This window comes from Xiphophorus maculatus, chromosome 20 (assembly GCF_002775205.1).
Source record: "Xiphophorus maculatus strain JP 163 A chromosome 20, X_maculatus-5.0-male, whole genome shotgun sequence".
NCBI classification, from domain to species: domain Eukaryota; kingdom Metazoa; phylum Chordata; class Actinopteri; order Cyprinodontiformes; family Poeciliidae; genus Xiphophorus; species Xiphophorus maculatus.
Window position 1 is genome coordinate 11,346,376 of NC_036462.1, and position 16,524 is coordinate 11,362,899.

General features: G+C 35.5%; 1 protein-coding gene across 2 annotated transcripts in view; it reads right to left on the bottom strand.

Annotated features, from left to right (window-relative positions):
- Positions 1-610: 610 nt before the first annotated feature.
- cdh22 (cadherin 22) overlaps positions 611-16,524 on the bottom strand; it is a 161,409-nt gene continuing 145,495 nt past the window's right edge. For both annotated transcript variants that reach the window (XM_005805248.2, XM_023325751.1), the window contains 4 exons: positions 14,176-14,293; positions 10,133-10,282; positions 9,699-9,800; positions 611-2,304 (listed from right to left, as the gene is read on the bottom strand). In XM_005805248.2, coding sequence (XP_005805305.1) covers positions 1,775-2,304; positions 9,699-9,800; positions 10,133-10,282; positions 14,176-14,293 — 900 coding nt within the window. In that variant the 3' untranslated portion in view covers positions 611-1,774. The remainder of the gene's footprint in view (positions 2,305-9,698; positions 9,801-10,132; positions 10,283-14,175; positions 14,294-16,524) is intronic.

The window sequence follows — 16,524 nt, forward strand, 5'->3', positions numbered from 1 at the left end:
ATACTCTGTAGTAAAATGGTTGCTAAAATGTACTTCCTTAAAACATAGAAAGTATATTGTTTTATGAATTGCTATTAAGTTAGAATAATAAAACAAGAATAATAACAATTCAACTGCAACAATGTTAAATGAAGATGTTTATCTTAGAAAAAATTAAAGCATAAATGTTCTGCTGTTTTTTTCCCGACAAACGGTTTACTTGAAGAAGAGTATTATCAGGTGAACATGAATCCCATTTACTGTCTTACAGGCCATTTTAAAATCAGATGAAATTAACTTTGTATGCTTTGGCATTCTCTAGTGACTTTGACAATTACAGTGGTTTGGCAGAAGACAGTCATGAGGGAGATGTGCTGAGTAGAAATTCTTTGTTTGGCTGGATCCTCTCATATGGTGTGTTTGTTTCAACCTAAAACTACTCTTTCTATCTATCCCTGGTGTAAATAAAATCAAGCTCTGCAAATATTCATAATTCAGGAAATGTCTTCAGAAAGCAATTCATACACAACAACTGTTAACACGGGGGCTCTATTCACTTTATCACTGGCGTCTCATTTAATGAGAAATTTACAGTCAATACACCACTGCACACATTTTGGTTTACAAAAAAGTTAAATATTTATTGGTTTTTTTCTTTTTTATAATTTTTCCATACATTTGCAATTTAAGGTAAACATGGAATAACTTGGGATAAAAGGTTGATGTGATCCAATCTGATCATGTGTTACCACAACCTCCCCAAGCCCAATGAAAACAACCCAACAATTAATAAAATAAAATAAAACACTTCGATTATAAAATGGAATCAACATATTTTACACACTCACACAAAAAATATGAAATAACTTCTGGCTGTTTTTGTCACAAAGTTGACCACCAACCAGCTTCATAAAACAGTCATTTGTTTTTATTTTTTTGTGAAACCCTGCAGCAGTTTGTGCCTTGTTGCCCCACAAATGGCTGCAGAGAAAGTAGGAAAAAGACACTGTTAACACACAATTGTCCTCACTTTCTCACCTTCAAAATGTATCTTTTAATAAACCACAAAAAAATATGTTTGTTTTTTTTTCAGGCTGAAAGATCCAGACTGCATTCTTTCTGTTTTGTATTTCTCTTCAGTGGGTTATTGTACAAAACTTATCAAAGAAAATAAAACATTTTTCCAGTGTGTAATTTTTAGATGGCCCACTTATTACTTCGGTACTTGTGTTTTGTGTAATGATCTGGCACTGCTGCTCTTTCTTCTCCTTTAGTGAAGTCATTCTCCAATAATTTGTATTCAACACTAAGAGTTACCATCGTATGAATAAATAAATAAATAAAAATAAATAAATATACGAATTTTCCTTTTTTTTAAATATGTCATTCAAACAGTGCACTTCCATATTACTAAGTTTTACCCAAGTAATAATGATTCTCGTCACTCTCAGCGTCATATAGAAGCTTTAACTAAAGAGCTGCATGTTGGGTGCAGAAAATAATCCCTTTACAAACAAACAAAAAAAATTTACTAAATAGCACTTTTTATGCCCCCATTTTTATAGCCTAAAAATATTTCAAGAAAAATCACAACAAAAGTTTAAAATCAATGTCGTCTCAGAGCTCAAAGTCTACATTGGAGAATTTCCAAAGTGAGATGAAGAGGTTGCACTCTGACTGAAATGAGCACAGAAGGTTAGCTCTGATGATTTTAGTAGAGTGCCAGAGGGTGAGGAGACAGAAAAAACGAGGGAAAAGGAGTGTTTAACTGTCTCTCTGTAGATAAGAAACTGTGCTAGGATGCTTCCTCCTCAGTCTTTCCTGGAGCATAGTAGCCTGCCAGTTGCCTAAAGCGTGGCCCCCAGTCGCTGAGGTAGGAGAAATCCAGCTCAGATGTGGTGGACAGTGTGTGGATTGAACTGAGTGAAAGCGCAGGTGAACTGGTGCCCTCAAAGGCGTATGTCTGGAATGAGTCATATGGCGGCACTGACAAATCAGCATCAGCCTGCTCCACCTTCTTTCGTATGTAGCCTTTGAAAAGGGAGAAGTCTGTTGCTGCTGCCATAGCTCCGTCCACCCCACCTCCCACTCTGTTTGCCTGTATCCACTGAGGCAACGAGCGGATGTCCGGTCCAGAGTCACAGCTTTTGGCCTCTGGGAAGTCATAGAGGTTTCTCAGTGCGCTCATGTCATATGCTTGAGTGTCCTGCTCCCCTCCGCCTTCGTCATTGTATTTGATGACGTTATCTCTCATGTCCTCCTCGTCCTCTGCCATCCTTTGGCCTTTCCTGTGGCGTTTAAGGGTGAGGATCAGCAAGACAAGAACTGAAGATGGTAGAAAGCAAAAGAAGATACTGCTTTATTAAAGCTTTGAAATTATATATTTACAGATATAAAATCTTCAAAATACTTTCAATAGTTGAAAAACATAAAAAAAATGATGCACGGTTACACTGAACTCATTTTAAAAGCTTAATGTACAAGATATTGACAGTGATATGCTCTGTAAAATATGAATCAGTGTTAGTTTAAAAAGCTAAAACATTAGAATATAAGTTCTCATCATTTTCTCAAAAATGATGAGAATGATGACAACTTGTGATGCAAAAAATATGACAAAATGTGTTTATCAAATTTTCTCCTTGGATGATAGTTTTGAAACTATTTAAAGTTTGTACCTATTCTTTCTATAACTTTGATTTATCCTACCTGAATGTAATGTATGATCAAGTTTTCCATTTCAAATACATGAGCATTGATTTTTCACATCTTTGATAGCCTTACAAAAAATCAGCTACAAAAAGCCCTAATGGTGCCCGATACCACATCAATACTCATTCAAGTCTAATAAAATCAAGATGCTTGGGTTTTAAACTTGGAAATGTAAGCATTCAGCAAAAGAGACAATATGTCAGAGACATAAGTTCGAGCAAAAGAAAAAGATGGATTAGGACAGAAAAAAGCTTCAAAAGAGAACTAAGGCTTAATGTCTGTTTCTGAAGATAAAGAACTTTATTTTCTGATTATTTTGATTGATGCATAAAAATAAATTTTTGATTGGATATCTACACTTACAGTGCCTTGAAAAAGTATTTGTCCTCACACAAATTCCTTATTTCTTGGCTTTTTTTGTCAAACCATGATAAATATCAAACATAACTTAATATCTGACAAAGATAAATACAAAATGTGGTTTGATGATCATTTAATTTATAATTACATAATTAATTTATAATTAAATTGCCCCTAACACCATATACTGATTGAACATCGCTTGGTGGTAACAACTTCTATCAAGTTCTTGTGATATTTTTCAGTGAACTGAGATATTTTGACCCAAGCCATTTTGAAGAACAGCATTTTATAAGGCAAATTTGTGGCAATACTGGCATTTATTACACAACAAGAAGAGCAGAGTGAGAAGAGGAAGACATGCAGCAAATGGGCCAGGGCCAGGAATTGAGACAGTTGTGTTGAGGACAGTAGCCTCTCAGTATGATGCAACTGTTCTACCACTGAGTCATGTGGTACACCAAGAAAAACTACTTTAATTCAGCCACAATAGAGGATTTTTGCTTTGGATCTTTAATCCTGCAAAGGTAAGGTGCAAAACCAAAGTCTGGACAGAGAACAGAATTCATGGTTCCATAAATCACAGGAAATCCTGCAGGTTCTGAAGAGACGAAGGAAAACTAGACCAGCACAATCCCACCAACATATTCATCAGTTTCTGGTATTCTATTTGGTCTTGTCAGTCCAAAGAATATTTCAGAAATGTTTGGCTCATCATGATGGTTTTTAGGAAACATTACATGGGCATTTGTGTTTATCTTAGATTGCAGTGGTTTTCACTATGGATCTCTACAGTTATGGGTTTTTTTTTTTGCCTTTTCTTTTTCTTACTGCTAATTGACTTCAAATTCAGATTATCTTTATTTTCATTCAACAAAACAACACTGACTGATTCTCTGACCTTAAATGTCTTCTCCCAACATGTTATCTGACCACAAAACAATGATAAGCAAACACAAACAAATTAATAAAATAAACAAATTAAAAAATGTTGAAATAAATATATATATATATATATATATATATATATATATATATATATTTTTTTTTTTTTTTTTCATCTCATTTTTAGTTTTAAGTTGAAAAAAAAACTCACTCTTACCCTATAAAATAGTATTGTGGGTGGACAACATCAGTGTTACTAGCACAGTCAGATATATCAGGAGGCTGTGTTTTTTTATTCTCCTCTGCATTGCACAGTTTGAAATATGCCGTAATATTTTACAGCCCAGTACTTTCAGAATATTAAACAGTACTAAAAATATACAAACCTATAAGTGTCTCTCATATCTACTGGTGTCGAAAAAGCACCACCACTTTAGAAGTCAAGTCTGGTTTTAGCTCAGCGATGTCCCACAAATCCATGTAAACCAGACAAACATTCCAGGAGCACACTTGCAAATGTAAATAATCTGCCATGCTTCCTTCAAAACCAACATTAATTAAGTAGGAAGATACAGAAGAAAAAGAGACAAAAAGCTGCTTAACAAGAAAAAAAACAGTGCTGTGCTCTAAATAGGTTGACTAAGAGCTATGTTATAGAGTAAATGCATTTACAATTGCTTCATTCAGTCCTTTTTTAAAGAAATTACTAAGCACAATAAGCTTCAAATGGGTCCTACACTGTCTTTATTGAAACATATCGACATAGTATGTTAAATGGAGATTGCTCTTAAATAGCACTGATGAACAAATGGTGACAAATGCATTCAAATAAAAACTATCCAATTAATATCTTATGATTTGAGTGGCACTAAAAATTTATACATACCCATTATTGATGGAACCTGACTTAATGTCGAGTTTTGATTGTTGATTCTATGTTGCATTGTGTTTCTGTGTTTGATATGATGTAAAGCACTTTGAAATGCCTTGCTGCTGAAATGTGCTATACAAATAAAATTTGATTTGATTTGATTTTGATTAGGGTAAATAAAAAAAGGAGAAACCCCATTTGAATTTACAACAATGATCGCTAATAGATAGTTGACTTTAGATAGCTTTGTAGTAAAAATAGAACTCTAAACCCCTTTCACTTAGCACCATTGACATGCTGTTAAGTAAATTATTTAAATGATGCAATGGTCATTTTGAGTAACATATCTTTAAAATTATTTTGCATATTTCACTGTAATTTAAACAATATTTATTATAGGCAATAAGTCAATTACATGAACTGTTTACAAATAGATCACAGTTTTGTTGGGGTTTCACAAATAATTGTCAAACTGAAAGAAAATTGAGAGCTACTGCAAAACTATTGCAGAATTTTAGACTTGATACAAGTCGGAGTTCAATTCCAGGAAAAATAAAAGTAAATTAACTTGCAATCCATATCAGTTTTTGATATAGTTTATGAATTTGTAATTTGTGCAGACATATCACAATAATCTTCGGCAGCTTATATAGATCCAAACAAATATTCATTGTTACTTAAGAGTGTTTTCTAGTTCTAAAATATAATTTAGAAAATAAGACATCTTAGTCTGTCAGCTTGTTTTATAGCTAAGAGTCAGCTATTGGCTGTGACACCACAAAACCACCAATGCAATGTGTAACTTTTCCTAAATTAAACTGGCACAGAGGGAAGCTGCTTAAAAAAAACACAAGCAGAGAGTTATTTAGATTTAGTTAAAAGTAGACCCCATGAATCTTTAAGAACAGTTAACAGCGTGCCAAAATCAACAAGCTATCAGAAATTTAAAAAAGAGAATTTTCTGTTATAGTGGGGGTTGTTGGTTTGCCTGTCACGACAGCCATCTGTTTGCTATAAAATATGACTACATTCTTTTATTGCCACACTAGGTATTATTATTGGTCCTTCATGAAGTATGTACATGTAAATCACACATAACAAAGATAACTACATTTTGTATGCATAGAAAGCACCCTGTGGGCAGATGGTTTCTTTTAAAATGGTCTCTGATTGAACTATTCTCCTCTTAACAAAGGGCAAATAATACAAAAAAAAAGCTTTAAAATAATTTCCATTGTGTCCTTTTTCTATTATCTGTAACTGTCTGAATTTATTGCATGTGTCCTGAAAGTAAGACTAAAATATATCCCTTTGCAACTGTAAATCTCTTGCCAGAGTAAGAAGCTCTTTATGATCAACAATGGATTTTATATGGAATCTATGACTGATAACGTTGTTCTCCACTCACATTGTTTTGCTGGGCATCATTGGGGAAGCAGCATTTGTTATCATTGTCTTATTCTTCTCTTCAGTGAATGGAGCAAATTAATTGCCGTCAGGTCTAAAAAAAATCAGTTTTCTTTTTTTTTTGTATTTTGCCGTGCATACTTCCATGCATACTAAACAAGCACTAAGACAGAAATCCACCCTATTGAGAGAAGTGAAAGAGAGAGAAAAATGCCCCAATCTGAGCTCTTTTCTTGTACCAGATTTATAAATTTAGTTAAAGAATCTGTGGTGATATGGGACAGTCTAATAAAAAGACAAAAACCTGTCAGACCTGTCACTCACTTTTAGGTGTGCAGATGCCTGGATGGTGAAACTCTGCAAGCCTATTTACCTTGACAATTAGCACACCTTTGAAAATGTCAATAAACACCATGTACAGAATTTACTCTTGCTGGAAGCTCATGTACCTGTGTTTAGCCGTCTCCTATACATACAAAGCTGATACCCATGTGTACAGATGTTGTGATAAGTGTTCCTGACAAGACAGTTAATTTCCCCTTGGGCTGTGCTGGTTGCCCTCACGCGGGAGTTCATCACAAGCAGATGGGAGGTAATTGGAATGGATGCAAGCAGATGCTGCGACGCAATGAAATGGATTCATCACATCAGGCCTATATAAGAGCTGATGGAGGGACTGTTTGTTTGTACGGTAATTAGGCAGAAATTTGTTTTCATTTTTCTCATCATCCTGCAATTGATGCAATAGAGGTAGTCCAGCCTCCAGAGTAAGAGAGTGTTGGCCAGTTGATTAGTCATTGTGTGCACAGCAAGAGACCATGCATGCATGTGTGCAAGAAAAAAAACAATGTGAAAACAATAATAGACCATAAAATAAATAGATTGCATTGCTGTTAAGAGGGTTTTGAAGAGGGCTGCATGCTCAAGCAGTTTGCAGTTTGACGCATGAGGTACAGTAACTAAGTAACTAGAAAAGTGTTGGAGGCTATTTTTGAGATAATAAGATTAGGCTACTGTTAGTCAGCTAAACAAGTTGTTCAATGCTTTGATAAGAAAAAAAAGTATTATGTTACGTATTTCTATTTTCTACTATCATGGTGGCTAGAAGTTGACTGAAAATTTATTAACTCTTGTAACAGGAATGAATATGGATACATTTCAGTATAAAAACAAAACACATATTGCCTGATTTTCTAAAGGTATGTGTGTAGATTTGCATTAGCAAAATGATGCAGGCGTAATAATCTAGCATGTTTGTCTTCATGAATGTGTAAAACAGATGTTGACCATCTGAAATCGCAAAATACTCTGAGGATTAGCAAATATTACCACCTGTGGTGTGATTTATTAAACTTGAACCAGATTGCCCGATGCTGTTTATGCATCTATATCTAGCACATTTGAAAACCAGGTGTAAACTGCCACAAACAAATGTCCATGATCATTTGTCAATCAGAAGGCATAGATGCAATGACAAAAGACAATGCTTGTCAAATATTTAGAATATTTCAAGAATGTAAAATATAAATCCTAAAAAAATGTTTAAAAATAGCCTTCAGCAATGTCAATTATGAACTACAGGATTACCAAATAATTCCAGTGTACCATCACTTTATGGTAGCACACTACTATGTCTTGATACTCTGCAGAATAGTGTGTATATACTGTAGTCTGCTGCATATTCCACAAATTGTGCAGACAAAGGATGTCTGTGTGGGACAAATGAATACAGCCGGACTGCAGACATTGTTTATGCAGTTAAGCCAAAACAAAACAAATACCACGATTAGATTTAACAAATTAAATGCCACCAGAGACCGGAAAACCATTACAGAGCCAAAGAAATACTGAAAATAAAACAAATACTGGGCGTGCCGTGGTGGCGGAGGGGTTAGCACGACCCACATTCAGAGGCAACATAGCCTCGACGCGGCTGTCGCAGGTTCGACTCCCGGACCCGACGACGTTTACCGCATGTCTTCCCCCCTCTCCTTCCCCTTTTCCTGTCAGCCTACTTTGAAAAAGGGACACTAGAGCCCACAAAAAGACCCCTTGCGGGGTGATAAAAAAAAAATAAAATAAAACAAATATAAAAGAAATGTCCCATGCGAAAGAAAAATGTCCCGTCCCCCCTCCTTCACCTGTGAAACTTCCTTTACAGTATTATATGAGGTAGATTCATGTTATAATACATCATTCTGTGCAATCTGCACCACTTTTCAACATGCAATCATTTGCACATGAAATCTTTGGAGATTGTGTACATCCTAATGCACCCATAGTGTACATGTTTTGTTACCAAGTACAGCATAAAAATCATCTGTTCTTTCACAAAGTCTTGCTCTTTCCTAGGGTGAAGTATTAGTTTTCACCTTCAGCTGATGATGGGCCCATGTTTTGCACAACACTAAAGCCATGACTCATTGGAGAGAGTTTTTATGCCCATAAGGTTGCTTCAGATTTGCAGATAACAGATTTGTTGAGGCTTTAAAACCGTAATGAATAAGTGACGCTCTGCTTTTCAAGTTCACTGTTTTATTAATGGAGACACTTTTAATACCATTCATTAGAGAAGCTCTTAAATGAAAAGAGAACAATGCAAGTCATAGTTAAAGCAACATCATGTCACGTCATCCATCATTCACTCTCTGGACTGTATAAACTTTGTAGAGTCACAAAGCAGAGACAGAACACTCTGACATTATTGTTGCTTCTTGCTGTCAGTAAAGAGTGCAATGCAAAGACTTACAGTAGAGGTGGGGGCCAGTAAGAGGCGAACTCATAAATTTTTTAAATATTTCAGTATCAGCCAGCTTTGGTATTTGAGAGTGTAAGCATGTATATTACCATACTGGTCTATATATACAAAAAATCTAAACTTGTCTGGAGAGATTTGACTATTTAAAGCTTCCCATGCAGAGGGACACAAGTGCTGAGGCAGCACTTTGCCTGTTTTTGCTCTCTAACCTTCCTGCACTTCACTTTCATCCATTCTATTTCTGCCTGTGTTCCATGGATCAAAGTGGCTTCATATCAATCATAAAACCAGGTAGAATTTGCACTCCCCTGTTAAACAAAAGCCTTTTTGTCATAAAAAGCAGATACAAAATGTCTGACATGAACATGATGGTAAGATCAAAAGTGTATTGTATTTTGATGTCATGACTCTCAGTATTTCTGCCAGTGCCTGCGCTAATATACTGGTAAAATATGGATACCTTTTAAAAATAATCAACTCATTAAAATGCACTTGGCCACGTGATTTTTGAGAAAAAGACTTTAAACCTCAGATTTTTCTCCAGAACATCCTGGGCTTCAGTTATAATTTCTGTTGGGTCAACTGAAGTTGACCTCTGGTGTTACCCCAAAAAAGGCAAAACTAATGAATTCAAAACACAATACTTTTATAAGGATCTCTTTATTTATATATCTCTCAGACTAATTTAAATTTAGTAATTATCCATGAGGACATTTATCTGCTTACCTATTAGTATGAGCATGCAGACCAGTAGTGCTATAAGAGCCCCAGGGCTAAGAGCTGCACTCATTACATAGGCTGTTGCATTGCAGGTCTGGATGGCTCCCTCTGCATTTAGAGAGAAAGAGAAAAAATAAGCATTTGCTGGAACATATTTGACACTGGTGTTAAGTCAATTAAATGGACAGCCACTAACTTTTCAAAAAGCAAAAACATTCCTTTCACCATGTCCATATTTACAGATTTGAAACCTGTGTAAGAGGCCGTTTGTTGGCAGATTTTATTGATGTGTTGTTTTGCTTTCCATAAATATAGACTCAGAAGAAATGTTTGCTAAGCAAAACAATGACACGTTGACCTTTTCATTGCACCACTGCTGCTGCCAAGGGTGACAGTGATGTTAATGTTAGTAATGGTGCTACCCCCGCAGTGGCTCTCACCTGTGTCGCAGCCACAAACATGGATGGTCAGGGTGCCCGTTGAGCTGAGGGAGGGAGGTCCGCTGTCAACAACAAGAATGGGCAGGAAGTACACATTCTGTTCATGGCGGTTAAAGCTTGACTTCTGGGTACGGATGCCAGCTGTGTTGTCTTGATGTGGGATGCGATTTAGTCAGGGGTGTGTCGAGGTCAGACAGATAAGATAAAGCAGAGAATTACACATGAGTCACTGTATGTTAGAAGAACCTCTCATGCTCATCCCAGTGAGTCATTGTCTTTTCTGTTGTAGACTTAAAACTTTTGAATATAGATGATAGCTTAATAGTGTTTAGCAAATAGACACACAGTACTTACATATGTGCAGCAGTGATTGTAATAAGAAAAACTTTTTGAATAATTTCTAAATCATCTTACAGCACATTTCTATCACTTTAACCAATCTAAAAGAAATAAAAAATCCCAATCCAGACCTAGATCAGTTAAATATTTCCATGATATTGTGTGGTGCTGGTTGACATGTAGATAGGTGTAAGATCCCTACACATATCTACAGTCTAAATTCACTTTTAGAGAATTTAGACTGTCTAAGAGTGACATTTGGGGGAATTTTTGTTTTTAAATTTTCCTAGCCTTTCTCCTCAATGTGCATGATTGCAAGATAAACTTTATTATTTCACTGAATATAAGTTTGGATAAGTTTAGCATAGCAATTTCACAATAGTAATCTGATATTTGACAACGACCATATACCTGCCTTAATTAAATGGCATGTTCTTTTTCATTTTCCATTTGGAAGATTGGCTTTTGAAATTGTATCAAATCATATATGTAGGGAAAAATAAAATACATAAAAGAGTTCTTACTTCCTGCATAATTTTATCAACCTAAAAAGTGATTTCATAAAAAGTATTTTTTTTTGCTTGTTTGTTTTTCTAAGACAAAGCCAATACCATTTTTTAAAAAAGCATTTCAAGGCTTCATCAAGGCTGCCAAAAACTGAGGAGGGTACCAGATCATGAATACATTAGCTAAATAAAAAGCAGAATAGAAATTGAAAGCGACCACTACTGTTTGCAATTGAACTTTACAGGTGTGTGTATATGAGGACTCTGTATGAACCTTAGATAAATCCAACACAATATAAAAAATGAGGCTTTGAAAAAAAGAGTCATGGTGAGTCACGGAAAGATTCGTTTAGAGGATAGAAAGTAATCCGTCTCCCAGAACATTTATCAGTGTTCCTTGTCACCCGAGAACTTCTCTGGCACATGCAGAGCAAATTTTATATCATCATTTATGTTCAGAGGTTTGTCCTTTTGACTTTCACACAGCATTATGTTTTATAGATCTCTAACTTAAAAATAAGACAAGTGAATATATTGAAAGCGACCTTTCTATAACCACTTTTAAAATATAAAGTTTCTTTTTCAGTTGAAATTAATGATAAATTTCAACTGAACAAAAATAACTAATCCACAAAACTACCAAATCACTTTACCAGAGCTTTATCACTAAAATATTTTTAACCTTGTATCATTAGATTTCATAATATTTTTATCCAAGCATGACACATGATGTTCACACATATCTAGAAAGAAATGGCTGGCAGTGCATCATATAGCAGAAAACTTTATACGGTGAGATTAGGGGTTTCCTCTACGGACTGGCAGCAAGACTTCAAAGAGTTTTGCAACATGGGAAAAATGCCTTGTCATCATTGTCTGTCAAGGCCTGGAGACAGAACGCAATGTGAGGGCATGAAGAGCAAGAGACGAAGTGACAGATTGAAAGTGACAGTTTGACAAATGTGTCCATGAAAAAAGACAGTAGAGTGGAAAAAAAGAGAGGTAGGCGGATTTAAAGTATGCGTGGTGCTTTGTTTGCCTTAACCACTTTATATGTTTACACAATACTGCTGGCTGGTTTCATCACAAGTAGCATGTATATGAATGTTCGTTTTTGTATGCAAATGTATTTGGTGGTATGTACAAATGGAATAGTTTACACGTTATGATTACTCTACTCTTATCTAGTCATTTACATGCACTCTAACCTCAAAAACAAATTAAAACAGGCATTAAACTGACATTAAAAAGTGTATTTTGGTGGTTACTTTATTGTGTTTCATGTACTTGTTTACAAAAAAAAATTAGAGTTTAGGGAGTCAAAAAGAAAAATACTCTTTTACTTATTCATTGCTCATCCAAATAGCATATGCATAACCAGTAGAATATGTGCACATGTCCTGAATAGAGGCATGAGTTATGCACCTTTCCATTCAAATGCACATGCATGGTTCAGCAGGAGACCCTTCTGCCTTGACACAGTGACATTTCCCTGGCTTGGAATGCTCCCCTGACATTTTCCTGGTGTCAGATCAATCTTGATTTACCCAGATGTCACATTTACTTAGATACACATCCCTAAATGAAGGATCTGCAAGCGTGCATGCAAAAACACTGACAAGTATGAAAAAAGTAATTTTCCTGACAAAGCAAACTTATTGCCAGGGTGCACACTGAATTTTTTATCCCTTTTTCTAGGAACACGTCAATGCTAACTGTAATACAATTGCCATGGCAACTGAAAAAACATAATCTGCTTAAAAAATTGTTTCTAAAATAAATCTCTTGTATTTAAAAAAAATATGTACTCAAGCAGTTAGTGCTCAGCTTTATGCCATAAGACCATTTTTTTATTTTGTTGTCCAAGCATACTAAGTTTAATTTATCCAGTAATATCACTTCATAAAAAGTAAAAAAAAGAATAAAATAAATAGTAATTACCAATGATATTTGTCATGAAAGTAACGTCCATCTCCCAAAGCGCTATCTAGTTTCTGTGTTAATTCCAGGTATTATTATGAGCTACAGCTATAAAGTCAGTGCTTTTACCTGGATGTTGTATTTATGTTCAAGAGTTTTATTTTAAAGTAAGACAGGAAATAGTTATCTGGTTGTATGATAGAGTCAGTCTTTAAGTATAGAGTGACAATTTCCGGCAGGAATTTTGGTAGTTGGCAAAGAAAAGAAAGTTATAAATTGATAGACAATAGGAATGATTTGCAAGCACTATGAAAATACTGCTACTGATGAGATGTTAGCTTCTAATGATGGTTTAATCTGCTTAATAGTATCCGATTGGCTAGGATGACCATATCGTGATTTAAAAAAAAAATACAAAGGACAATAGGCCACATCTTAAAACATTTCTAATAATTTTTAACATATCTGTATCAGTCTGATGAGTAAAACTGGGCTGTTATAAACAACCACTGTTTATTTCCATCTTGTTGCCCTTTGTCTATGTGTTTCAGGAGAAGAGCGGGTTGACTATGTAGTATCTGTTTGGTCATGTGACAGTGACAGAAATATGGCTCGGGGTGTTTAACTGGAGCAACAAAACAATGGATGTGATGTGGAATGCACAGTGTGGAATGCATTGGAAAATACATAGTGTAAAATATACATATGACATTGGAAAAACTTGGAAGATATCGCCATAGCAGAAGTATTGATATTGGATGTTGCATCAGTCCAAATTTTCTTAGCAGCACATCCTTAATAATTGCTCTTCTCAGAAATAATAGCTCTCCTTTCAAATCAACCTGGACAAAAAGATTATTCTTAATTCCCCCAAACCAACCCAAAAAAGCCTTGCAAATTGCATCAAATTTGACTCCGTTGCAAATCCCACATCCTATGCTTGTTTTTCTTTTATCGTAGAAATAATGACGAGTTTTAGAAATATGTTAAGGGTTACCTTTTGGTGTTTATTTGAATGATGTATCAAGGTTGTAATCCAATTTTAACATTTTGGACAAATTTGGAGGTCTTATTTTTTATGACATCCACCCAGATCCAGAACATTTCTCTCTTTTAGTTTGACTGACAATGTACACATTTTGAATGGCTCCGCTCACACCAAATATGCCCCTAACTTCCTCAAAGAATATTTATTTTTTACTATTAAAGGTTTGACATCTCATTATGATGACAGTTGTAGTTTTTAAAAAATAAGTGAGACGATATTGTCCATCTTACCTTTGACATCCCACAAGGTGAAGTGACGACTGCTGGCAGCCTCTGATGGTAGTGTGAAGAAAAAACGATGTCCAGCTTGTGGTTCATCTCTATCCACTACGCTGATGGTGTGAATTAACTAAGGGCAGAGAAGCAGCAAGGAAAAAAAAATAAGAGGACAAGAAAGAAAGGTTAGATTTTCTACTCAGATCTTGTCAATGGGAACAAAGAAAGGCATTTAAAATCACTTTGCGTTTCAAATGCCTTTTTCACCAGGGAGGGAACGAGGTGGCATGAGATGCAACAGACCGAAAAGGCTTGCTGTGAAATAGTGGCTCAAAAGGGCCATAGTCACAAAGAGATTAAAACTTCTTTTGCCTGAGAATTGACAGCATTTTGAAAAATGCCCTAGTGTTGGGAAGTATCATACAATGCAGTTGTGAAAAAAAGGACACATCCTCTGTGGGGTTGGCACAATTGCTATAAGAAAAATAGAAGTCATGATCAAGATAAGCAGAACAGGAACAATGCACCAAGGCTATTGGTGGGTGTAATGCAATAATACTGATTCACATAAAAAAAAAAAAAGATGTAATTTTGAGAGCTTCATGAGGAAACAATGAGATAAGGTAGGATTCAAAGCAAGCTGAATAGACATCAAACATCCCCTGGAGATGTTTACCCCTTAGCGCACAGCATTCAGGGACAATTCGTCTTCCTCTCAAACTATTACTCTGCAGCCAGAATCAAACCTCAAGTTGATCAATTTTATTTTCGCACCACATTGGTCTGCTTTGTTTTCTTTCCCACCACATAATATATAAAACCACACTTTTAATATTTTGATTTCTTTCATTTAATGCATACTTATTGCAATCCAGATTACTAGAATAATATACAAGATTACTGACATTTAACCAATAATTACCCAAATGATCTATTTTCTAAAGGACATTTCTATGTAAAGTAAGAGGAAAAACAAATGTATATTTTTGCTTAGTTTATTAATTGCACTAGTCAAACATTTCCCTGTGGTTGGATAATACTTACAAATAATGCCAATGTTCTTCCATCTCCTCTACCTATTTATTTTTTATACCAGCTTTGTTCTGTTCAAGGTCGTTGTGGTGGGGGGACGAAGCCTATCAAAGCAATTACATGGACAATGAATAAAAGCCACTCCATACAAGAAAACAAAACAAAACCAACTAAATCTAACCATAAATGTATCCTTCTAAATAGCAGTCATGTTCTTGACAACAGAGATGTTGAAGCATCTAATTAACCATTGACCTCATTCCTCCAACAAACCATTAGCCGCTAACACTAATGTTGACATCTGATATGATGCTTCCTCCCCGCTCTAAATTAAAAGGCTATTTCACAGTAATTTAAACAGGTCTGGACTGTATTTTATTATCTCTACGGCAGTTAATAATAAAAGACTCAAACTCTGAACCAGATAATCTTACATTGAAAATGAAGACTCTGAAATGAGACTCTTATTCTATTTGTGAAATCACATTGAAATGCTATTTGGAAGAATAAATGTGAAGTCTACTGCAATAAGAGATCAATCAGTTAATCAAGTTTATTGCACATTTCACTAACAAGGCAGTTCAAAGTGCTTTACATTATAAAACACAAAAATACAAAGTCATAAAAAATGCCATTCAATTATTGAGAAAACCAGTAACAAACATAACATTTTGATGAGTGCCATCATCAAAATCATCAATACACATCAAATATGTTGGTCAATGTTCCATTTATTATTGTTCAAAAGCATCTCTAAATGAATGGGTTTGTAATCTTCATTTAAAGGAACAGAAGTTTATTCCAGATTTCTGGTACATAGAAGCTGAATGCTGCTGGTCTGCAAGGTTGATACAAAAACAGCAGATCTTTAATATATTGTGGTGCCAAGTCGTTCAGTGACTTAGCACTGTGACAGTGACCTAGCACTGAACGACTTAGCACAAGTCGTTAGTCTGACAGTTAGACAGACTAACTGTCAGACTGTTAGTTCTGAGAGTGAACTAATAGTCACTGTCAGACACTAAAACAAAAAAAGTTTTTGTGGTGTTTTTTTCTTACTTCCAGCCTCCTGGGCCCCAAGCCCTCAGGCACCAGTCAGGAGCAGCATCAGGTTGAGCAAGAGGGACCAACAAACAATGACGCACCTTCACCCCATTTGCCACAGATGCTGCTCCACCACCCCCAGCATCATCCACATGCCTACTCCACACAGAGACGGCAGCATTCCTGGTGCCAAAACCTAAACACTCGCCCACCACCCCCAACTTCAAGGTTCACTCTCATTACGCAACGTATTTAATTACTGGAGATCGGATCAATACAAATTAATCC